We start from the raw sequence: 26,090 nt of genomic DNA, 5'->3' as shown, positions 1-26,090 counted from the left end.
AGGATCTTATCAAACAGATTAAGGGGAATAGTCGATACAGTACAAGGTTGATGGTACTGATAAAAGTGCAAGGGTCAGAGACATGATTCAACCTGTGCTATATCTAACTCAGACTCAAAGTCCAACATATTAGACCGCTCGGCCATGGGCACTCCCAAGTTGTTACTGTTAAGTTCATTAGAAGAGCAGCGTTATGACATCTGGAATATTGTCCATTTTATGTTGATTACATTTTGCAAGTTATACTGTTATATAAATTAATAATAATAATTGGTCATTCATTCAATGAAAGTGTTGTAATGAATTCTGAATCTGTAACTATCTAATCGTCATACTCTTCGAGGCTCACAGAATCTCTTTCTTCGAAGTCATCATCAGCTGGTGCATCCTGATATTGTTGATATTCTGACACCAAATCCATCAAATTTGATTCTGCTTCTGTAAATTCCATTTCTTCCATTCCTTCGCCAGTGTACCAGTGAAGGAATGCTTTCCTGCGAAACATTGCTGAATACTGTTCCTGAACTCTCTTGAACAGTTCCTGGATAGCAGTTGTGTTGCCTATGAATGTGCCACTCATACGAAGGCCCCGAGGTGGGATGTCACAAACCGCTGTCTTCACATTGTTCGGAATCCATTCCACAAAATAGGTAGAGTTCTTGTTCTGCACATTGAGCATTTGCTCATCGACTTCTTTCATAGACATTCTACCTCTGAAGATGATGGCCACAGTGAGATACTTGCCACGATGGGGGTCAGCAGCACACATCATGTTCTTGGCATCAAATAGCTGTTTGGTAAGCTCTGGCACAGTGAGTGCTCGGTACGCCTGACCTCCCCTGGACACAAGAGGAGCAAACCCGGGCATGAAGAAATGGAGTCGTGGGAATGGGACCATGTTTACACAGATCTTTCTCAAGTCTGCATTCAGTTGACCAGGAAATCTGTAAAAAATTTTAACATTTTCCTTTTGAATTTATTCCTTGAACTAGTTTCAATTAAAATTAAAAAGTTTAAAGTATTTATATTCCAATAAACATACACAAGTAAACTGCAACATTTTGGATATTAAAAAAACATTACTAGTCATGAAGAAATTCAAAAATCAATTGTTTATGACTAAAGAGCTTTAGTGGCAGTCATGTAGATTCTTGATTTTAGTCTATAAGAATAATATTAAATCTCTAACTCATTTTGCACTCTTTATTAGTATAATAATGGAGGATGTCTCATTTTATTAAAAATATAATTAATCCTTAAAGCATAGCAAAAATATATTTATTTATGATTTTCGGGAAGCAAATTGGATTGCGTTTCCAGTGCCATTATTTATTGTCATTTCATCTTACGATACGTGGCGTGGCATGCGGGTATATCCATAAAGTACACCTACGTATATAACGCTCAGTCTTCTCATTTTTCTTCTAAAAAAAGAAAATAGATTTAATTTGGGAAAAAACGGAAATTATTTTTAAAATCTCTAAATGCACGCTGATTGAATCCAAGCCAAATGTTATTCAGTGCTTTAAGGGTTAATACAAACCTAATCCATTTTTATTTTTCCAATGTTTTTATTGGATATTTATAAAAAATTCTAATCCTTTTACTCATTCAAATATTATAAAAAGATATATACAATATAAGTAATACTAAAGTGTTTGGATGCATATTAATTCATCTTCAACCCTTATTCAGTCTACGATGTTGATATTCATTGTGAATAAAATAGCATTAAAAACCCAATAGATGCTAATTACAAAATATTTTGATTTTTCAGTGTAAAAATATTTAATATACTAAACCATAAAGTAGAATGTAATAAATGTATGAGAAGAGCTTACACCCTATATGACATTCACGTCCATTGTAAGAATGAACAAAAATAGCAGCTTTCCACGAGTTCATTGTCTGCTAAAAAGCCAACTACGCCTACTAAAGCACACTGTCATTCACAAGTGTCAATCGTAGTCTATATCTACAATCCTTCTTGAATTATAGTCACATTGTCTTTTGTTTGGAAATTTAAACTAACAAGTGATGGTATTTATAAAGCGCTTTCCTGCATTTATTCGTAATAACACTGATGGTTGGTTCTAAGTGTGTCAAGCTGAGAAAAAAACATTTCATATTTTTTGGGGGTGTTAACCCTTTTGTACCCTCCCAATTCAACCTCCATCCAAACTAACACAGCTGACTATCAATATCTTTCTTGGGGAAAATACCTATATCTATTTAAAAAATTCTAGATTGTGTGTTTATACAATGCAAACTTGCTTTCGGCTCCTGGACTATAATAAGGGAACACCATGACTGACCAGATATTTGTGTACTACAGCTTCAGTACTCTTTGGAAATGTATTTCGATTGATTTTTATGAAACATATTTTTAAATTTACCTAAAACATGTTGTGATTCCGGACATAGCAACTGAGATGAGATGGTTCAAGTCACCATATGTTGGAGCAGACAGTTTCAGAGTCCTGTAGCAGATGTCATACAACGCTTCGTTGTCAATCATGTAAACTTCATCAGCATTTTCTACAAGGTAGTGGATGGATAATGTAGCGTTGTAAGGTTCCACCACGGTATCAGACACCTAGGGAATAATTTAAGTTTGTAATCTGGACTGATCTTACAAGACAAATGCACATGTTTAAGATTTACATACAGTAAAACAATTAGATGTACACATATGCCACTATGATATATGTCGTCTCTGAGTAAGTTGCAGCAAGTAGATTTTACTTCATTTGCAGAAATTAAAAATAAATAATTACTGAAAACATCTCAAATATATAATTTAATTATGAAGGCTGACCAGAAGATAACCTTTGCTTCTGGTCTAGCATTTCAAGTAGAGATTAGCAATGAGATCAATGTGAAGCTATAGTCCAGTTAATCACTTCTGGCTATATTGTCATAAAGTCAGACATTTTGTTTTGTTCAGATTGCCAATGACACATTTCCTTTTAACAGGCATGCGAGTGCTGTTATAGAAAAGATGTTCAAGGCTTTAGAAATTAGATGTCAATTATATGCAGTGTATGGCAATATGGCCAACTCTACAATGTTACAGTATTTTTGGAGCATATGAGATAAAGTCTATGATTAAGATCCTTGTTTACAAGTATATATTACAATGACTTTGAAAAAAATATATTCAAAAACCTTGTTTGTGATAAAAATTTGTCTGTATAAATTTTATAGACATACAAAATGGGTTCATAAATTTTGTGCACAATATGTTACAAAGTGGATCTTTGACGATCTTATAAGCAAGAGATCAAGATCAGCTGTTACGTTAAATAACACTGGTATAAAAAGAACTAGTTCAGTTTACATAATTAATGTTTTGATGTAACTAAAAGTCTTACTGAAGTAGGAGAAAATACTAATCTTAAACATTTACTTGGAAGATAAATTCCATGTGTACAGCTAATAAATAGTCTGGGGATAAAATAGCCTAAACCAACTTAAAATGAATTAGTTTCTAATATACTTAAACTAATTTTTCATACCAGAATTTAATATCTAGTAGCAAGTTGAGACACTGTGCTAAAAAGAACTTTTAAATATACAGAAATTGTATGTTTGTTTTGTAATAAAGTTTAGTTTGTTTTATTTTGGCATAATTAGGTTCTATAACGGATAGCTCTAATAATTAAAACTATGAGATTGAATCATATATAAAAACTTTTATATTTACATTGCTCAGTTATTATAAGTGTGCTGGCAGAGTAGAGTAGGGTGTTCAAGGTCGATGTGGTACAAATTTTAACCAGCTTGGTGGCCTGTTTTTTCTGAATTTTTATCATAGCAAAGAAGAGCAAAAGGTTACATTGTGTGTTATATTATATAGTTTTTATAAATCATATTTTATGCAATTAAAGACACTGTTTGAGAATGATGGCCTGTGCAGTTTGTGACCTTATAGAAGTGACTATCGGCTCACTGTTGACGAAACTAGTTCAAAAGTTTCATGGGAGTTTCAATGATATCAAAAGTTTTGTACAGAAATGAGAGATGTAATCCTTCTCTAGGATTATGCCAAACCTTACACAGTAGTTTTTAAAATTGAGTGTTTGAAGTGGGAAACTCTTGAACACACTTGCTACAGTCCTAATTAATTTGTCTCCATGTGACTATTTTTTATTCTGCCTTTGGAAAGAGGCAGTGAAAGGGAGATAATTTGTATATAGTCAAGAGGTTGATAACAAAATTGGTGGACATCATAATAGTTTCTTCAAATAACTGATCTTGCAACTTTCCAAAATGAATTAAACAATGTATACAGCCTGCAGAAGACTACACTGAAAAAAATTTAAAATGTTTTATATGTTCTATGATTAATATCTATAAATCTCAGCCAAACAAGAGGTTTGTGTGGCTGAGATTTCAGAAAATCCTCTGCCAGTTTACCCATGAATAGTTTTTCATAGGCAGGTCTGTATTAAGGCAATTTGCAGAAAAGGTTTTACGGTGTACCAAGGAGTATAAAATTACGGGAATAATATGTATTTAAATTAATATTGGATGTATCAGCTGATACAAAAAAGTATGTTCACTTTTTAATTCTTGTATGTATACATTATTATATTTTATTTCCTTTTTGATGACGACAATTAGGTTGAAATATTAGATGATTGTAAAAAAGTATTTTTCTTTATTTTATATAAGAAGCCTTTGTTCATTTATTTTCCATGCACATACACACAAACTTGATTTAAAAAATTAAAGTGTATACAATTATATATAGTCTGATTTATACTGGACTAACACTTGTATTTTTCTATTTTTGACGTTAAAAATCTATATTAGCTCACCTTGGGAGAAGGGATAATACTAAATGTCATGATGATTCTATCAGGGTATTCTTCCCTGATCTTTGAAATAAGCAAGGTACCCATCCCAGAGCCAGTACCACCTCCAAGTGAGTGCACTAGCTGGAAACCCTAGAAAATATGGTGTAGAGTTATTTTTTTATTTAAATCATCAAGCACATACACAGTGCAAAATGCAAAAAGAATTGTTAAACATAAGAACAAGTATGAAACACATTTAGCAAAAGCAACATAACTAGTTCTCAAAAAGTCACTGTGATAAGGTACGCAATCAAAGGTACATGCAAACTAAGTCAGAATTACTAAGTTATTAAGAAGGAAGAACATACAGTACATAGCGCTTAACAATTATGGCTTACAAGGGCCTAACTGAGTTCTGATGAAGTTATGTGTTCTGAAAAACTATAGAAACCTTTGACAAGATATTGCAAGAGAAGTTTCTTGAACTTTTTATACGATTGCTCTTCTTTTAAGTGGAGTGTTAGGTGATTATATAGAGCAATACAGGAGTAGTGTGGGGATTTTTGATAAATTGTAGTTCAATGTATAGGATAATGTGGAAATGATGTATTCTTTGTAAAGTGTTTGTGAGTATGATTTCTGGACATGAACTTATCAAGGTTTTATAAAACACACTGGAAGATATAAAATGAAGGCAGAGGTAAGATGTTAAGGGATTGAAAATTACATTTACAAGAATCGTTATAGGAGGCCCCTGTCTGCAGTCTGATCCTCTTTTGTACCCGGAAGACCTTGATTGATTTGCTGGAATTACCCAAAAAATGACTCCATATGAAATGTGGGACTGAACATAGGCAAATTAGACTTGTTTTAGAGTAGCAAATTTGATAGCAGAGTAGAAGGCTTTATTTAGATTGGTTATGAAGAGGATGGTATGCTACTGCCAATTAAGATTAGAATCAATCTCTAAGCCAAGAAATCAAGTCGAAGAGACATTTTGAAAGAAGATGGGAGGATATGTTGAATCATTTTGAGGGCTATTTACAGAAATTTAATTTTTCCGGATTTATTTTTAGACCATTGGCACTGAACCACTCATTCATAGATTGCAAATGTTTAACAAGGGAAGCTTGATAGCTGACCTGAGTTTTTGGGTGAAGCGAATACAGTGGTGTCATCTGCGTACATGACTAGATTAATGGCAGCGACAACTTCAGGAAGATCATTGACAAACATAATAAAAAGCAGTGGGCCAAGTATGAGCCCCTGCGGGACACCAGATAACATAGTTTGATAAGAACTTTCTACCCCATCTGTCATCATCTTTTTGTTGGTGATGATTCAAGTAGGAACTAATTCAAATCAAAGCTTTTCTAGTGACCCCATAAAACACAGTTTTTTAATTAACCCTACATCGGGCGCTAAACGGAGTTTTCCTCCGTGTATTTTTTATTATTAAAAATATTACTACTTTTCTGATGTTGGTAGTCGTTTCCCGCAGTGTACTTTACGAGCATCTTTCGGGGAAGCGAAACAATAGCCTCCCGCTTATCTTTGTCAAAGTCTGTCAGTATGAGGTCTACTTCCGTGCGAGACTGGACGATTCCTCTGTGAGCGCCCGATGTTGTGTTTGTAGTGTTTGGACGAAATCTCCGTGAGCGCCTTATAGTGTTTAGTTTTTATGGAGTAACAATCCGTGTGCGCCTAAATGTGTGACCTGTGATGGTTTCTTTTTAAGTTTTACAATATATTTTATTTGAATTTTGTGAAATGGAGAATGAAGACGAGAGACTTGTCAGTATCAGTACCAGTGTGCTAGGGAACATTTCAGTACTGTTTATGGAGTGAACATTGGTCGTTATAAGAACCAGAAGGAAAATGTTTTGAAACTTTCTGTAGTGTTTAAAAAAATTTTTAGTAAAGAATAAATTTTGATTTAAGAGTAATAATTGACATTAAAATTGTATAATATCTCAAGAATTGAAGTAAGTTGTTTTTGTAAGAAGTTAAAAACTAAGTTAATTTCCATATATTATTACAGTAGGTAAAACATTTTTACAATTAATTGCATTATTCCTTAAAATAAATCATGTTGTTACTATACAATAACATTTTTTAAGATTTTGAATTTTTTATTTGGAAAATTCATTACATAAGAGAGTAATTTTTATTTAATTTCTAAAAATGAATATATTACATCGTAGTTAAATCAGTATGAATATTTAAACAAATAAAAACAGTTTAAACGACTATGATATCCATTATTCGCTAACCTGGAGGAAACCTCCGTGAGCACCTGATGGTGTTTCTAATTTTAAGCGCCTGATGGAGGGTTAAAAAGTCCTAATTTAATGTATTGAATGCCTTTGATAGGTTGCAGAACGCCCCAACAGCAAACCACAACTCATCCACAGCATCCAACAGTCGATCAATCAACTCAAATACTGCATCTGTAGTGCTTTTCCCTTTTTGGAAGCTAAACAAATTATTAGTGTTATGTTTATATACAATTTTTTTTACCTTACGAGAAAGGACAATAAATATGGCAGAGTTACCTGAAGACAGTCACAAGCCTCTGCCTCCTGTCTGATGAGATCAAGGGTGGTATCTGCCAGCTCTGCCCCCTCAGTGTAATGTCCCTTGGCCCAGTTGTTACCAGCTCCCCCTTGACCGAACACAAAGTTGTCGGGCCGGAAGATCTGTCCGAATGGTCCTGATCTCACTGAATCCAGAGTTCCTTGTTCTAGATCTACGAGGATAGCCCGAGGTACATACTTTCCACCTGTGAATATCAAGTAAAATAAGGAACTTTACAAAAAAACTGTATAATAACCCAGTAATCACATTATTTAAAAATTACTAAAGTGATGAACAGAATAGGAATGTCCACTAACAATTACACGGTTTCTAATGATACATTCAAATTATCTTAGGTTGCTTTTGGCCTACCTCTTGCCTCAGTATAGTAGACATTGATCCGCTCAAGCTGTAGGTCGGATTCACCAGCAAAGTTACCTGTTGGTGTAATTCCATGTTCATCAGATATGACTTCCCAGAACTGAAAAGTAACAAATTTGTATTTTATGGTGGAAGAAATTATGCTATTGTTATGATAAGATGTATAATAGGGATTCACCAAATCACTGTCTCTCAATCTATTAAATTTGTTATATGTAATGATATTTAAAAGTAGCTTTTCAGAAAATTTATTTGTTATAAAGACATGAAAAATCAAAATGATTGCTGATATTCTGAAATGTTATCCATCTGATGAACTATATAGGCTAAATCAATTCAGAAGTGTCAGTACGATTCCTCAGAGAAGTCCCACCTGTCTCTTTGCAATACAAACTTTAAAAGCTGCTGTTCTAAATGTAATGTTAAACATAGTAAATGGCTCCTAACCTGATTCTGCAATTTTTTTTGGGGGGGGGGAGAAGCTGAATGCTCTATCCATACAGCTCCATGAAATATTTTATTATATTTCAAAAGTAATGTGATAAAAAAATGAATAAGGGAAGTTATGGAAGCTCTGCATGTTTAAAATTAAAATATTTGCTCTCAAACCCTACCATCTTGGAGGATAAGGAGGTCATTGTGTAGGTTCTAGCAAACAATTATATTCAATATACGCAGGTATATTAGACAGCGACGAAGCAATGCCCACTCTGCCATACTTCTTCAGCAGTGAACTGAGATATTGTCACTGAGAAATCCCGTCTTTGTATCCCACACAGAATAAATAATAAGTAAATACTTCCAGAAGTGACAGTACAAATAGTTTCTTCATTGGTTTCAAATGTTTAGATACTTTTATTAACTAGAGCAGCCTGTGCCAAAATAGTCTGATGGTTTTTGCGTTTTAATACCCTGTCTGCACCCAGCATTGTTGACAGTTTTACGTATATGAAAAATTACTAATCAATATTAACATCAGAGAACAGCTGATTAAGCATGTAAGTAGTGATGTGGCAACACTGCCTCTTATGTCATTGGACTATTTTGGTATGGGCTTCTCTAGAAATGTGTTTAACTAGATAGCTATTTAATAACCAGAGACTATCTCTTTTAGGTTAACCTTACTACAGCTGGTTATCTTGATTTGTATTATAAGAACAATTGTTTAGTTTAATTACATTTAATAATATTTTTATTTAATTAAGCATATTAAGTTTAATCAATGAGCGAGCAAGAGATTGTCCCTGTTGTCCCTCAAATACTAATTCTAAATTTATCATGGTCACCCTGTGCTCATATCCCTCGGCAGGCCAGTTGGGCTGCATCACTTGTATCGGTATTGTCGCTGTTGCTCTCAACACATTCTACATTTCCTATACATTACTCCTGTGTCTATGTGTATTCTGCACATATTCACTTCTTTGCTAATTATCCCATCCATCTTCCTTAGTTCACCATTCTCTTTTATTATTTTGCCTATTTTTTTATCCCTTGTTTACCCTTTGTGCCCCATGTGTGTCAAAGTATATGTTCTCCTGTAAACGCAGACTATCTGTCAGTATGGATTCCTGGAACTCTTTCTAGTCTCATCTATTTCTGATCTTGTGTGCCTGGTCCAGGAACTCCATGTGGTGGTGCTCGGGAAAGACAACTTCTCTTGATGAGTGACTTCTTTGGCACATTCCATGAAATGTCCTATACTTAAATTGTTTCCTTTAAATTTGTCGGAAGCTGGAGACCCTGACTGGTCCTCCGAACGTACAAAAAATTATTATTATCAAATAATTGATAGATTCATTTAATTTCTTTTCTCTACAGGACAACAATAATACATCTTAAAGTATTCTTCAGTGTATATTTAGCCTGAAAACTAATGGCTATTTAAAAACCGGCTGTACTTATAGCCATCTTGATTTTAGATTCTTAAAAACAATGTTAAACTTATATTTGTATAGATTCTTAAAAACAATGTTAAACTTATATTTGTATGGCCTTATTTTTAATTGCAAAGTCATGGGAGATATCTGATTTTTTAAATATCATTAGTACACCTCCAAACGCTTTTTAGGTTTCGAATTTTTTTGGGATTATTCAGAATTATCTCATATTTATGTACTTCATCATTTAGATATTCTAAAAGTACATGTTACAAGAAGAATTTAATAACATTTGAAGTTGAGTTAACTTTGTCCTTAACCGATTCTTAACACTAAGTAGGTAAAGAGGTGAGAAAAATTCGTTAGAATTCTACACTTTGAGAGGACCAAATCCCACTCCAAATGATAGTGCATAGTGAACATTCGATGCCATTTGCTTTGATATGGTATTTCTGAGACAGATTTAGTTTACCATGACTTGTTAGATCTATATTTGGCTATTTTCACAGTATGCAACTCAACGTTGAAACCTCACTAACCACCTTAATGACAATAATACAGGTCATCATTGCCTCTTCTTGACCGGTACAACATTCATCTTCAGTGTTCGAACTGCTGCTACTGTGCCAATCTAATCAACATCAATTACAGCTTTAGCCTCCATGCTCCCAGGTATTCCAGAGACTCATATTCATTAAGCACTGCCTTAGATATGGACAAGATAAGGAATGGGTGAATTTGGGGGAGAATTAGTAGCTGAAAGAATCCAAATCCCTGTCAGAGCAAATCCAAATTTCTATTTTTTTCGTGCATAACAGGGCCTACTGCCAAAAGAGAGCCTTTTAGAATGTCTTACTAATCATTGGAACAGCGTTTTGTATCAGCCTACCTTGCCTACAATTATGAAACTAAAACAATACTGCAATGTAGATTCCAGCCATTATCAACTAGGAGGTTAGACAAGTGCTTGGTCTGTCCCATGGGAACTGAGCTTAGATGCAAAGAAACTGAGAGGGCCAATATCTAAGCCATTTGACGTTCCAAAGTGAATGCATGCTTATAGTTCATGAGCATATTTCAAATTCATGAGAGTTCAGACCAATGTTATGCTTGACATGTAAATATGACTTTTGTCAATCACAAATACTAGTCATCTCTATTACCTTTGAACCAATCTGGTTTCCACATTGTCCAGCCTGAATATGTACAATTTCTCTCATAGTGAAGCCAAATAAATATGTAATAAATACTGGTGAATTTTTCATGTGTAACTTGAAATTTGGAATAAATTATTTAGTGTTAAGAAGTTAGTATCTAAGCAACATTAGTAAGTATCAACACAACTTGCCCATAATCTAATTCATTTTGTCCCATTTTACAACCTTTTATATAACACTAATAATAATAAATATTAACATGTGAGATGTCGCATCTACTTCCTGGATGGAAGAGGTTACATAAAGGCAATTTGCTCACACTTATGTTTCTTTTATTTGTAATTTTCATTTAATAAGAAATCTCCTAAAAAATCCTGTAATTAGTTTGACTAACTCTCAGGATACACTAATTTAAATAATCTGCATATAAAAAAATCAATAAAAATATTACATGTATTGTGTACAATTTTGTATAAAATGTTCACTATGCAGTACTTCTTTAAGCATATAAATAACAAATATGTTTGTACTTCAAAAGAAAATATATTGTGTATGTATGTAGAAAATGATTCTAGTACTTATAATCATTTGTGAAGAGTCATGATTGATCTGGTCAAACAGTTTTTAAACATTCTAAAAATTGAATAAAAAGTTAAGCATTGGAGAAAATTTACTTTTACACTATTTAAATGGATAAATCAAACTAATATATATCGGCCTGCAGTTTCATCCTTATATATATACACACACACTCATATTTAGTGTGTTTCATGACAGGCTGGCACAATTAAATGCAAAAAGTTCCTATAAACGTGCCCTATCTTACTATCACACGTACTCAATAGTTTGAAAACTGTTCGGAGATACGAATAAGGTTTATAACTAAATGTTTAGAAAATGTTACAACCATTCCAGAACACTTTTTGTTTTTTCTCTATGTTCATAAATAGCAGTGTTGTGAATTTAAAATACATTTAAACGACCACCGTAATGGAAAGAAATGGCATATCAAACTGACTAACTTAATTGCATTAAAAGTTACATACAAGTTTAAACATTATTAAGAATTTCTAGACCAGTTGTTCTGTGTGATAAGGTTCTTAAGCGATTTACATATAACCACTATCTTAAACACTATTCAAGACATCAAAATACAGGGTGGCGCAGAGAAACGGGAAATTTTGAAGTTGTTGTTGGTACACCTTTTAGTCTTGTAGGAGTGGGGGACGGAAGTCATGACGCCAAGTAGTAACAGTCATTTAGTTGAGATGGAGCAGTGGAGTGGTGCGGAGCATGCCGTTGCGTGAGAGGGTACTACAAAAATGGCAACAGTGTAACAGCTGCACGAGTGTTCCGACACCATTATGATATTCCTCCCCGCGGTCGAGTTCCTCCTTCACATGCCATATCATCAAGGATTCGGAATTTTGAAGAGACTGGTTCAGCCTTAAAGAAAAAACCTCCTGGGCGTATAGTGACTGTTCGAACCCCAGAAAATGTTAATGCAGTGCGAGTCGCAGTGGAGAGGAGTCCGCGTCGTTCTGTATGAAAAATCGCCTCATCATTGCAACTTGAGCGTCAGAGTGTGCAAAGAATATTGCACGGCCTGCAGTTTCATCCTTAAAAGCTTCAGATTGTTCAAGTTCTAAAACCAAATGACGGTGAGTTACGCTTACAATTTTGTGAATAGCTACTGACTAAAATCAATGAGGACTCAAATTTCCTTGAAAATCTTTGGATGTCTGATGAGGCCCACTTTCATTTAAATGGGCATGTCAATAAGCAGAACATGCGTTACTGGGCTTGCAGAAATCCCGGTGAACTTCATCAACATCCGTTACATAGCCTTAAAGTTACTGTATGGTGTGCAGTGTCTTGTCGAGGGATAATTGGACCTTACTTCTTTGAGGATGGTAATGGTTCCACTGTAACTGTCACATCTGAACGTTTCATTCATATGCTGGAGACATTTTTTGCTCCACGGCTTCATGCTTTCCCAGATATTGACATTCAGCAAACCTGGTTTTAACAGGATGGAGCCACCTCACACACTGCCAATCTATATATGGTAGCACTGAGGCGTTTGTTTGGGGAGCGCATCATTTCAAGGAACGCTAACATCACTTGGCCTCCAGACCTCTCAGTATACGACTTCTTTCTATGGGGACATCTAAAGAGCGTTGTGTACCAGACTAAGCCAAGAAATCTTCTTGAGGTCAAGACTCAGATTGAAGAACACGTCGCCAACATCCCAGAGAACACATTGCGTCGCACAATGATAAGTTTTCGAAATCGATTGAATGAATGTGTTAGGCGCAATGGACAGCACTTAACAGATGTTATTTTTAAAAAGTGACTTTAACTTTATTGTTATTTCCACTCTTGCCTAACACATTTTAAGCATTAAAAAGTTAAGCATTAAAAAGTTGTTTGTACAAATCATTGGTTTATTATGATTATATCAAAATTTCCCGTTTCTCTGCGCCACCCTGTATTTGTATTACAAAATATTTAGTAAACCTTATAAGCATTTCAAAACACTTTTTGTGTTTTCTATAGATTTAAATAGTTACCATATTAAAATGAAATGGAATAAGCTGGCCAACAAACTTAGCTGAGACATTTATAATGTACCAAAATTCAACTTGTTTGAGCTTTTTTTGAGACAGTTATTGTTTCCACAATCCGGGATATATAGCATAGATATATAAAATTTTGAATGCAGAGAGGTTTTGGGCTTTGGGGGTCATATTCAGTGGTCATGCAGAAATTTATTTTTGGTAAGTGCTACAATGAAGGCGATTGCAATAGGCTGATTTTGTATACAAAATCTAAAACAGTTAATGTGAATAATTTGACACATGGCATTTATGTTAAGCTAATCAAAAGAAATAGAGAAAAAAACACTTTCTGTTTTAAAATGCCAAGATTTTTAAGTTCAAAATTAAATATCTCAAATACAGATAATCCTAAAAATGTTAATGTTTTGTTATTGCAAATCTAAAAGTTCACTATTTGTTTACTAAGATCACAAAATTGTACAACAGGTTAGCAGGTCTTGTGAATAACAGCCGTTTCCTCAAGCACTTCTCAAGATGCAGTTGCAGCCAGCACAAAACCAAATATACCACACGAATGAAAAGTTTATTCTAAACGAAAAGAATACGGATAAGGAACAATGATTCTTCTTCTTCTTCACTCAATCTAGAAAGCGCAGCAAATGTAAACTGTATTTTGCCACGTTTATGCGTCCGTGGGCTGGGAGCACTGCTAAGACACGGTTGTGTATAATCTCTGATGGGATGCAATAGGTTAATAATTTATCACATTTTTATCAACATTTTAAATGAAGTTATAACTAATCAAAATCAATATAGCTTTCCCAATTAAATACAAATCAACCTCCTTATATAATATTTATCTAATTTCATCTTAAGGAATACTTTTACACTAATGAATGCAAAGTAGTGAGCACTATTTCTCCCCAAAAGGGTTAATGCAGAATGAGTATAAAGACCACTAGATTTGTTATTAATAAAAAACTTCCTTTTTTCTAGGAGCTGAGGAACTAAGGTCCCCAGCTTACTGGCACTAATGACTATTACTTTACTTCAGCAAAAATCAAATACTAAGATATTACAGTGTGACTAGATTTTTGGAGAAAATAAATAAATTAGAATTATAGTGAAATACAAATTTGTAAAAAACAAATTATAAATTGCTGAACATTATTTTTTTTAGATAAAATAAATTAATATGTTCAATAACAGTTTGAATAATTATTATTATGGCAAATATTAGTATTTATATTTTTTAGAGTTAGAGCAGTGTTGTGCCACCATAATCCTACCCAATAAAGGCTCTGAGACAAAATTAAACATTAGCTCATAATTAAATGAATTATACATGATCAAGTATTTATTCTAAAAGAATCAATAGCCAAGCACTGGGAATTTGGTAGAGCATTGTATGGATTATTCATAGACTTTCAGAAAGCTTATGACAGTATCAATCGAAATAAACTATGGGAAAAAATTGAGCAGTATGGAATACCTACAAAACTAACGAAAATGGCAAAACTTAGCTTAGAAAATTCCAAATGCAAAGTTAAAGTGGAAAATGAATATTCACCTGAGTTTGAAGTAAAAACAGGGGTGAGACAGGGAGACAGCCTCTCTCCATTACTGTTCAATTTAGCCCTGGAAGAAGCGTTGAAAGAAATAAGAAATAGGAAACTAGGTATAAGCATTGGAACTAAGATAGGAGCACTGGCATTTGCGGATGACGTGGTGTTAGTTTCCAATGACAGAGATGAACTTATGGAGATGACAGGAATATTAATAGACAAAACCCGGTCAATAGGACTAGAAATTAACGACGCTAAGACAAAGTTGATTTATTTTAGGCGAGGAAATAATGGTAGAGAAGATTTGGAAATACTGAACCATAAATTCGAACAGGTTGAAAGATTCAAATACCTCGGAGCAATAGTTAATTCAAAGAGTAATGAACTAATAGAAATCCAAAATAGAATAAATTTGGCAAATAGAAGCATGTACGCATTAAATAATATTTTAAAATCAAAATTACTGTCTTACAAAACAAAATTAAGAATATATAAGACTGTTATAAGACCAGTTCTTCTTTATGGAGCAGAGACATGGATTATAGATAAACAGGCAGAAAAGAAATTGGTTACATTCGAGAATAAAATTTTGAGGAAAATTTTCGGACCTATTAGAGATGGAGATGGATGGAGAATCAGGCACAACCAAGAAATCAGAGAGATGTTTCAATCTCCAGACGTTGTAGGAGAAGCAAAGAGCAGGAGACTTCGGTGGGCAGGCCATGTGATGAGGAGGGAGGATGATAAATTGATTAAAGAGGTTTGGAAACACAATCCAGTTGGAAGAAGACCTCGATGTAGATCCAAAAATCGCTGGAAGGACCAGGTGGAGAAGGACTTGCGGAAATTGAGAGCGGGTCAGGGGGATTGTGAAGACAGGGAGAGATGGAGGCAGCTGGTTGGCGAGGCCAAATACCACCTAGGGTATCCATGGCCATGGGAGTAAGAGTAAGTAAGTAAGTATACACAAATTAGTTAATTAGACACATGAATTAGTCAGACAGGTCTAAACTCAAACTAAAATTATTAAGTTTGACATTATTTCCAAAACAGTTTGACAGAAACTAATGGGATCTTTTTAGCTAGTTTAAAATTTATTGATGTAATATTATTACATAATTCTTGTGTCATGTTAAAATTAGGTAAAATGATAATGACTCAATTGAAATTGTAAATACTTTAATACATGTTGTAAGACCTCAAACCAAGTAAATACACAAAATATAATCAAACACTATCACAAAATATCACTTAGATTTCAGAAATGAAAATATAAGTAGGAACATAATATACTACAAAGTATACATAACAATTCATAGGCTATAATATGTATAAACTGAGCATTTGGCTAAATATCTAAAGATAAATGACAAAAAATTACACAGAAACAATTATACATTTTTGATCTAATTAGTATCAAATTACGAAAATCCTTATAGCAACAAGAAGTATTTTACCACAACTCGTGATTTTGCAATCATCATATACAATTTATATTTGTTGAAATTTTAATAATTTAAAACAACATATTTTAAAATATTTAATTATAATAGAAATACTGTTTGATGTTTGAAATTTCTTATGCAAGCTATTTCTATTTCCCAGTTCTAGTATTATTTTTCAATATATGTATCAAAAATATTATTTTGGGAGACCTTTGTAAACAGTATACAATAATATACCCAACACTTTTCGTTGAAATTGTGTTCATCTTACCACAACATCACAAAATAGCTAGTAATATGCAACAAATTTAAATTCGAAAAAAACAAAAACAATTGACAATATATAGATATAGGTAAAAAAATCATCAACATTCAGTTACTTGTAACAGAAAATATCACAAATAAAACCACAGAAGCAACATAATAGTTTTGTGATATTAAGAGTTATAACGACTTTATTGTGATATGCAATGGCTCCTTTTCATGTTACAACGATATAAATGAAATTTTATTAATAAATTTTCAATGGATTTTTTGGCAGGTCACTATAGCACGTGAAACCAAGTACAGTAGAACTCCAATTACCCAGATTCCAATTATCCGGATCAGATCAAGAAAATATATAAAACAGGGTTTTAATGGCACATTGCCCTGCAAGCAATGAATATGCATGAATCGCTTGCAGTAGTTGACCCTTCTAACTGGGAACATAGTGTAGCGATAGTGTTGACGGGGGGGGCGAGGGTGAAGGGAAGCAATGACTCACACTGCCTCACCACCTTACTACTGTCACTCACTACAGTATATTAATAGTCGGCCAGCCAATGCTTCTTAAGCCTGCAATAGGGTTAATTGATATGTTGAGTATTTCATGTTCCTTAGTGTTTTGATTATCATGTGCAGTATTGTACTAAAATGAGTTCAAAGAGAAAACATGTAGTATTATCGTTGGCAGAAAATTTAAAATTATGAAACAGTTGGACAAAGGTAACTCAGATAAACATTTAGCCGAGGTACACAAAGTGGGAAAATATCAGACATTACAAAAATGTATCCTCCATTGTATACGTAATGTGAACATTGTCATTGATATAGCTTTTTTATAATAAATACCGTAAATGTTCTCTATTGTGTTTTATTGTTTTTTTTTCTTGAAAACAGCATTTTTTCAAGAAAAATTACACTATCCAGATTTTTTATTATCTGGATCGGGTCCAATCCCAATTAATCCGGATAATTGGAGTTCTACTGTACTTTATAATTCTGTTTTTGTTCTCTTAGGACAAGAAGCTGAGAAGTAACACTTAGTCCTAAAACAACCTTTGTGCCGCTTATGTAGTGACAAGATATTTTGGATGGGTAAGGTTAGGGGTAGAGGCCACCTCCTGTCGAGATCCATGAGGAAGGATTTTGAGCATTAGTATATCTCCTTGGAAAAGGGAGAGGGTAATTCTGTACCAACCTCTCTAGTCAAAGCAGGCAGGGAGTGACACACCCTTATGTATGGGCTAGAAACAGCCTTTTACACTTAGGGGGCCCCACCAACTGCAACAGTCATCTCCTATAGTAGACTAGACCTATTGCTCTAACCTTGCACTCTAATCTCAACATTTGCGGTTAGTGAAGTACCGCTCCTGAACAACCATAAGATGGTCAAGATTTGAGACATATTGGTTTTGTTGTACCCACTGTAGGTTTAACTGGAAAACATAAACCATCCAGAAGTAAACCATCCTGGGAAAGTACATTATAACGCATCAAAGAATATACAAATGTTACCATTAGATATTCTTTATATCAAAGAATATTTTGATCAAACTAAATACTCAAAACTAGTATTTCTTTGAGAAACATTCTTGGCGCTTTTAGTTGTTGCTCTTACATTTAATTCTAATATACATGCATGCCACAATGGAGGGGGGGGGGTTACAGCAACAGTTTTGGTTGTCTGAATGTTTTAGTAAGATATTTTATCACATGTTCTCTCTTGGCACTTGTAATCAAGTGCCATTTACCAATTCGACATATTATTATGAATTAAAATCATACAACTGCTCAAAATGTACTCAAATGACTTATTAAAATGTTATTTTAGAGTTTCAAACCTAACTGTTATATATTATCAGCCTGTAATGAAATTACCTTTACGTTGTTTTAACCCTTCGTACGTTGTAAGCGGAATATTCCGCCGAGTAAATCTAACTCAAAACGTTCTAAGCGGAATAGATCGCGGAATCCCCTGACAACGCAATATATTTATGTTAGTTCTACAAATTGCCGCCAGAATGCTTGAGAGTGAATATTTGGTGATCTAATATTACGCAATGTGAAGCGTGACTCATCAAAACAGCGGGACCAATCACAACGGAAGCTTTTGTTTGCTTTGTCAGTCCGCGCCATCGCCAGTGAGCAAGCTGTACGCTCTAAGCGGAAATACTCGCGCGTGACAGTCAGCTGCCGGCGGCCGCTATGTACTGTTGTTTATTGTTTTTAACCTGCTATATTGCTTTAGCTGTCTATTATGCGAGGTTATCCATATTGATAATGTGATAAACTATACATCTATGTAAAACATGTGAGGCCAAGCCTGCCCTCCACCCAGATGAGTGTTTTGAGATTTACCACACACAAGTCCAATATTAGTGTGCCTTTTTTATTTTTGTACCATTTTGTGTTTTTTATATATTTTATATTTGTCATGGATTTGTTCCCTTCATTATCTACTAATGTTGTATAAATAATATGAATTACTGTTGTGCTAACTTTTGCTACTTTCAGAAATGTTTATTGGACTTTATATATTGCGTGTATATTTACATGTATATGATGTACTCATATGTAAATAAAATAAAAGCAATACAAAAACTATCATGTGTTTTCAGCAGTTGCAAGACAAATAAACCTAAAAAAGATATATAACCTTAAAAAAATTAAAAATTATTATTTTTTTTTTATTGAGCATTAGAGCAATTTTATACAAATTGCTTTCAGCGTACGAAGGGTTAATAACAGTCATGTTTGACCAACCAGAGCATAGGTTTTGGCTCAAAGATCAACCTAAAGCTAATGGTACACTACTTAGAAAAACAAAAATAAGTATAGCTTTGAGGCAAGATTAATGTCCAGATTAATGCAATAATAAAGTTTATTTTAATTATATTCTAAAAATTCAATATTTTACAATAACCAACTTTTAGTGTAATGTGAATTTATGAAGTAACCAGCACTGTTATTAATTCACAAACTAGAATATCATTCTCTAATAGTATTTCCATGCAAATTCAACAGTTGGAAAATATGTTATCTTTGCATTTACAGTTAGACAAACGCTAAATTTAAAAAATTATCATACAAAGTAATAACTATTTGATTATGGTAAATGATTCCATCAAGTATTTGTCAGCCATTTGACCAAATAATATAAAGTATACACAATATTTAAAATGTAAAGGAATATTTATCTACGAGTTAAAAACACAATTCAATTAGATCTTAAACTTAACTATTGATTATTCGACCCTCAAGCAATAATGAGCAAAAGGACTCTTGCTGACATGAGACACTAATGGCCAATACCTGTTCAATCCTGTTATGGAGCATTATTGTCCACAAGAATACATAGTTGCATGTTGTTTAGTCTCTGTTAATCACTTAATGAACTTGTTTACAGTACTAACTGATACTGTAAAATAAGTCACACAATTATTGTTGTAAAGGTTTTACCTAAAAAAAATTAACAATTTTTCTCAATTTCTAAAAAGTGCAATATTAGGTAAATAACAAACGAGACATAAGAGGGCATATCTGGACACAGCACATGGAATTAAAAGCACAATTTAAGAAGTAAACAATTTGGGCCAATAGAGGCCCATGATAACCATAACTAATATAACATCCACCGTAGGTGAAGTTCATTTATAGCCCATAATAAAAATGGCAATAATAGGAAAAAGCGGGTTTTCCAAACAAAATTATGCTAAGACACATGATAACTCATCAAGACACATCCATTAGCAATATAAAGTACAGATGGCTTTTAAGATAATGTACACATGTGTATAATTTATAGTATACCTGGAATTTTAAAGATCTAAAAAATTACAGTCAATGTAAACCTGTCGACAACTTAACACAAAACTGGCAACACTTAACATTTTAACAGATTAATACTTTTTTTACTAAACATTTTTATAACTTTTTGTATCTCTTGAGGTGATAAATAACTTACACGCTCTTCATTTCATAAATATATGTTATAGAAACATTTTACACCTTCATCCATACCAATGTATGAAACTATTTTTATAATGGAGTTGGACAGTAAATACTCCATTGAATAGTCCAAATTAAATTGATTAAGGTTTAGTAAAAGTTTTATGCCATATTTTTCAGTACTTGCTTCTGTAATTAAACTAAAAAAAACTGTCATATATGTATATTAAAAGAAATAAAATGTAGAAACAACAGTTCACACTAATAACATATTACAATTGATCTATATACAGATAAACCACTATACAATCTAACCAGTAGGCCCTTCAAGAAATGATAAAATAGCACTCAAGCCTTCTCAATCTTATACACTCTCATTGTTTCATAGACATAAAAATGGTGTCACATCAGCTCCCAGAATTTACACAGGGTGACTATGTCACTTGGGTGTTAAAGTGTTAAGAGATATGTATTTATTCATGTTAAAATGTAATATTGTAAATGATATCATCAAGAGCTTTGAAAAGCACTTTATGTAATAAGATAAATAAAACCGTATATTTTTAATTGTCAAAGGTAAAATATTCACTAAATATAGTAAAGGAATGCAATCTTCTTCAAGTACGCTATGGATAAAATAAAATAATAAAAATTATATTACTTAAAACCAATTAGTTTAAAAACTTTGTTAATTTTGTGAACAAATAAAAAATATGAACACTACTACATTTATAGGAAGACAAGGCACCATTAACGATTTATTGGATGCGTTAGTAATAAAATCGTTCTGTTCTATCTTTTTACTAACTGGCTCACTTACAACAATGTACATACAATTTTGCAACTTTAGCCAGTTCTTCAATAACAACTTGTTTAACGTTCTAAAATTTGTTAAAGCATTACTGTTAGTTCCAAACTTGTGAATGGTAAATTAAAATAACTTAATGTAAATCTAAAACATTTAAAATTTGCACAAGTAAGGTATACAAATGAATCACTGAGTCGTATCCACTATGAAAGGGGAATAAGTATAAATTAAGTAGCCTAGGATCTGTATAAGTAATTGATAAGTTAATATAATGTTAAGAATGAATAATATGAAAGTTGACGGAGCGAGTAGGTGGGTTTAAAGAGTAGTCGAGGTGACAGCACTAACACCGTGTACGAGCACGGTTGGCGGCAAGTCAGTTGTCAGCTCAGTGAGGCACTGCAAGTACTGACCACTGTTCTTCACCCGAGGCGGTGGCGGTAGGTACACAAATGTCAGGGCCGTGTGCTCTGAGTTTTGCCGGATTATCTGATTCACACTAGCCACAGAAGAACAATACTATTAGTTAATAATAAATGGTTTTATTTTAGAGAATTTTTCAGCAAAGATGCTGTTTTATAAAACAATTCAGATTGGCAGTTTTTATGTAAAACAAGACCAAAAACATTACTGACCAATATTACTACATCAAACTTGACTCTATACCTATATTAATAATACAAAATAACATCATGTTCCATGACAAACAATGCATATTGTCATTGCCTTGCCAGATGCAACATCACTAGTTTAACTGGTAAACAGACAAAATGTATATTTTGTCGACAAGGAAAATATTTCTTTTAACACATTCATGATGAACATTAGGTGACTACATTAGGATTACTATGTGATCACCAACTTAAAAATGGATGGATTTTTGATTGGACTAATTTTTCACATTTCAGAGTCAAACCCTTTATAATAACATTTTTCTTATGGTAGAAACCAAAACATAAAAAATTTTTGTGTGACTCTACAGGGAATTATAGGCATTTAATTTTGGGCAATTTTTACTAGATCAAAGGAAAAATGATTGAAGATATGAATTGCTTTGCTGTATCTTTAATAATGAAAGTTTAATTTTAAGGAATAGCAATAAAGACATTTTTACAAATAACAATATGTCATTCCCTTTGTTTATGTTTCCTAAAATATAGATAGTGAAACAATATATATGCTTATTTTAGCCATTTTTCTTAATGCTTCATTTCAATATGGTCCAAATTATTACTTCCAATGCCTAAAATTCCTCGTAAAATAATAAAAACCAGTTTCCTACTTTTCCTATACTCAGGCAATAGTTTTAAATAGCTGTGACTATAAAATAATAAAGTTAAACAACAAGGGATTGTACCACACTTGTAGTAGTGAGATCAGACATATATTTCGATATGAAAGCCCACACTTTTATCTACTTTTCTACATAATTATTATCAATATAAGGCACATATCATATCTAAAAACAACCTTTTGTATACTGTTATCATAGAAGATTGCCATCTGATTTAACAGCGACTGAATTTCATGCTATTGTCATCAGTACGGTTCTGACCTTCAAAATGCTTCTTCTAATAAAAACAAATGGGCACTAAATTGGGGCTGTTAGAGGGATTATCAAATTGTTCATAGCAAAATGCTGTGATGTGATCTTGAGTTTGTTTTGTCAAATGTGGACAAACATTGTAATGCAGCAAAATCTGTTTCTCAATAAAAAATATCGAAGAGAACACTTCATGAGAAATCTCTTCTAATAACAAAACAATTGTGAAAAATGTCTCTTAATTTTCACTTTATTATTAACTTTCTGCACGAATTCATAGGTGGTCATGGAGGGTTTCCCACCTATTTCTAATCATGAACATTTTTTTTGGCTATCTTTTTAAGTTCTTATCCATTTGAATGCCACTCTATCATCACCCATAATGTTTGTCCATATACTTCACAATTCTGTTGGTGAATTTAAATTGCTTTCAAACCTTTAGCACCAAGAGTTCTAATAACAACACGTACTTCACAGTTGGCAGGATTCTCATTTCACGAGGGCATTTGAAATATGCATTAACAGATATAAAACGATTTTTGCCATAACTGACCTGACCTGACACTGCAGCGGCGGAATTTCAAGACGCTACTTACTTATATATATGAAATAGTTACTATATATATATATATATATATATATATATATATAGTAACTATTTAAAATCAGTAAGTATATAGTACTAATACATTTAGAAATATAAAACATTTTGAACAGGGGTGGTTTTGGGCTCTGGGGGTCATGTCCGGTGAAGTTATGTACAAATGTTCAATAAGTGCTAATGCAAGAAAAATTGCAATAGGCTGATTTTGTATACAAAGTCTACCTAAAAGTTCCTCTGTTTTTTGTTTTTAGGAACAGATAGAAGCTCTGATATCAAATGAAATTCAATCTTATTAGATGACAAAAATCATATGATAGTACGCTAAACAAAAGTTCAACGTACAATTTCACCTATGAAACATACTTAAAAAACATAGTTTACAATGAGTTTTACAATCTCGTATTTTTTAGATTGAGCAGCTGACAAATTGGGTACCTGCAAACACTGCCATGAATACAGTGAGTAAATGCGAAATACATTTTAGAACTGTACTTTAATATTTGAACATGTGCTAAGTGTTTCAAACCTTGACACAACACTAAATTAGTGGATTTCTACAAAAGTATTCAATCTTAAAACAATAGTGGCCTAGTAATACTGTAACAAACTAGAAGCAGACTACTTACTTCAGCAGATATGCTCGAGAAATATTGTCAGCCACCACTTGAACCTCATCACTGGTCTGCAAGACACAGCCTCCACGCAACGAAGCCAACAGGCGAGACCATTCTGGAACCTGTAAGGGACATAGTAACACAAATTATCCATAATATTTTTAACACACAGATTACAGGACACCAGATATATAGAGACGGTGAGGATTATTAAAATGAATCTCCACTGACGTGTTAAATTTTCTGTTAATTTGCTTTGTACCTACTAATCTTGGATCTCCGATTGATCTTCAGCTCTTTAGATTAGACGAATGATCAAGATAATTTTATATTATTGGTTGAGAGCAATATTAAATAGCACATTACACATAATAAAAGTACTATTACAAAATAGTTGTTCAGAAAATATTTAATATTGCATAGTAAAATCAATTAAAATTTAAATTAGACTTTAAAATTTAAAAGATTCAATGGTTTTTAGAATTTAATGGTGAAACTCGTGTAATTGAGTAAATTTCCTTTGTATAAAAATATACACAATTAACAAATTTGGAAAAATTAAATATTTAGAATCCCTTAACAATATTTAAATCGAAATTGGAAAATTTTTCAAAATCCAATTAATGGTCACTATCTGATTCAGCATTGGTATTCCAAGCAGCAATTTTTAGTATACAAGATCTTGATATGTTGAAGGAATCAGTTTGTCTTGGCAATTGATGATTTCTCCAATAACAGTTGAAGTCTTGAGATTCCAAAGAGATTAAAACCTGTGATCATGTTATGAACACTTTCTGTTTTGGTACACAAAGACTTAAAGGGGATAAAATTTCAGGGTAATACCCAATGAATGAAACTAATACATAATTTTCCTTTCATGCTGGACTGAGTGTCTTTGATGTTCCACACCGGGTTGACTCACCAGGTCTAATTAATTTCAAGTGAATATTCCTATATTTCAATATTCCTTATATACATATAACTATAGACCAATAAATTTAAATAAACTCTTATTTCTTTTCCGGGGAAGAACCTCATACTGTTGTTGAAAAAAGGTAAGTAATACAAAATAAAATTTTTATTTTTTTGTTGTATTTTTTTAAATAAAGTTAAAATACATTTCTAATAATTTTTTAACTATTTTTTTTTTCTGAATCTAAACTGTAAGGAAGTAACCATCATAAGTATTAGTCATGTACTAAATACCTACATAATTAAGTTTATGGCTTAGGAAACATGTCATTTAAAAATCAAAAGTTAATTGTAGTATAATATACAACGTATTTTATTCAGTAAAATACCCACATTTTAGCTTTTGAAAATATGTAGTACTACTTACATTGGCAAACTGTAGAAGTGGATTAGTTTGTGTGTTCTTTTGACTAACATTGTCATCTAAATCATGATCACTTACTACAATTTTGCTCTCAGAAATAGCAAATACATTGTCACTATCGAAATTAAACAGTGGTTCTCAATGTCTTAAACAAATAACTTCAAAACAGATGTTTAACCAAACAGCTGCAGATGTTACAAGTCATTAGTAATGGCTCAAAATGAACACTACGCAGGTTTGCAACTATGTATCGTAATATTGCCGAAAGTGAAACCATAGAGGAAGATAATTTGTGACCGGTAAGCCTTTCATAAGATCTACAGAGACGTTACATCAAACAAATATGAGTCCGAATGACTTTTTTTGTTAGAATACATGTTGCAACAGATGTCAGACTATGTCCTACTTTAGACCGGAATGACCAAGATAATTATGTTGGCCTGAGTTTTCCTGAGTTTATGGACACCAAAAGGTATTTATATTACTGATATTATATCAAAATAAATTTATGACTAGTATTTAATGTAAGTGATTACTAAAATAAATAGATACAATTTGTGAAATATTGAAAATGCAATTTTGACGAACCATAACGAACCATGAGCTTC

At 32.9% G+C, this 26,090-nt stretch overlaps 2 protein-coding genes across 3 annotated transcripts in view; both read right to left on the bottom strand.

Moving 5' to 3' along the window:
- Window positions 1–281: 281 nt before the first annotated feature.
- On the bottom strand, window positions 282–10,921 carry LOC124362722 (tubulin beta chain-like). Of its 2 annotated transcripts, XM_046817453.1 has the most exons (6): window positions 10,801–10,921; window positions 7,752–7,860; window positions 7,358–7,584; window positions 4,824–4,952; window positions 2,397–2,596; window positions 282–944 (listed from the first exon to the last, which is right to left on the bottom strand). In XM_046817453.1, the coding sequence occupies exons 1-6, from the start codon at window positions 10,900–10,902 to the stop codon at window positions 323–325; spliced, it is 1,389 nt and encodes a 462-aa protein (XP_046673409.1). In that variant the 5' UTR covers window positions 10,903–10,921; the 3' UTR covers window positions 282–322. The 2 variants fall into 2 exon arrangements, with proteins under 2 accessions (XP_046673409.1, XP_046673410.1); XM_046817454.1 differs by lacking the exon at window positions 4,824–4,952 and having other exon boundaries at window positions 10,801–10,899.
- Window positions 10,922–16,082: 5,161 nt separating this feature from the next.
- The window catches only part of LOC124362721 (solute carrier family 12 member 9), a 39,177-nt gene continuing 29,169 nt past the window's right edge, over window positions 16,083–26,090 (bottom strand). The window contains exons 14-15 of the mRNA XM_046817452.1: window positions 24,159–24,268; window positions 16,083–21,884 (exon numbers count right to left, since the gene is read on the bottom strand). Coding sequence (XP_046673408.1) covers window positions 21,704–21,884; window positions 24,159–24,268 — 291 coding nt within the window. The 3' untranslated portion in view covers window positions 16,083–21,703. The remainder of the gene's footprint in view (window positions 21,885–24,158; window positions 24,269–26,090) is intronic.

The sequence above is a fragment of the Homalodisca vitripennis genome, chromosome 5 (genome assembly GCF_021130785.1).
Source record: "Homalodisca vitripennis isolate AUS2020 chromosome 5, UT_GWSS_2.1, whole genome shotgun sequence".
Lineage (NCBI taxonomy): Eukaryota > Metazoa > Arthropoda > Insecta > Hemiptera > Cicadellidae > Homalodisca > Homalodisca vitripennis.
This window is presented reverse-complemented; position numbering and strand designations above follow the sequence as displayed.

What these genes read in the sequence shown, in the direction of transcription:
- LOC124362722 (XM_046817453.1), bottom strand. Translation starts at nt 10,902, where the DNA reads ATGAAAAATTCACCAGTATTTATTACATATTTATTTGGCTTCACTATG. An exon ending in GAAACCAGATTGGTTCAAAG is followed by an intron (nt 7,861 to 10,800) that starts GTAATAGAGATG and finishes GTTACTTTTCAG; the next exon opens with TTCTGGGAAGTCATATCTGA. An exon ending in GGAATCACAACATGTTTTAG is followed by an intron (nt 945 to 2,396) that starts GTAAATTTAAAA and finishes AATTTTTTACAG; the next exon opens with ATTTCCTGGTCAACTGAATG.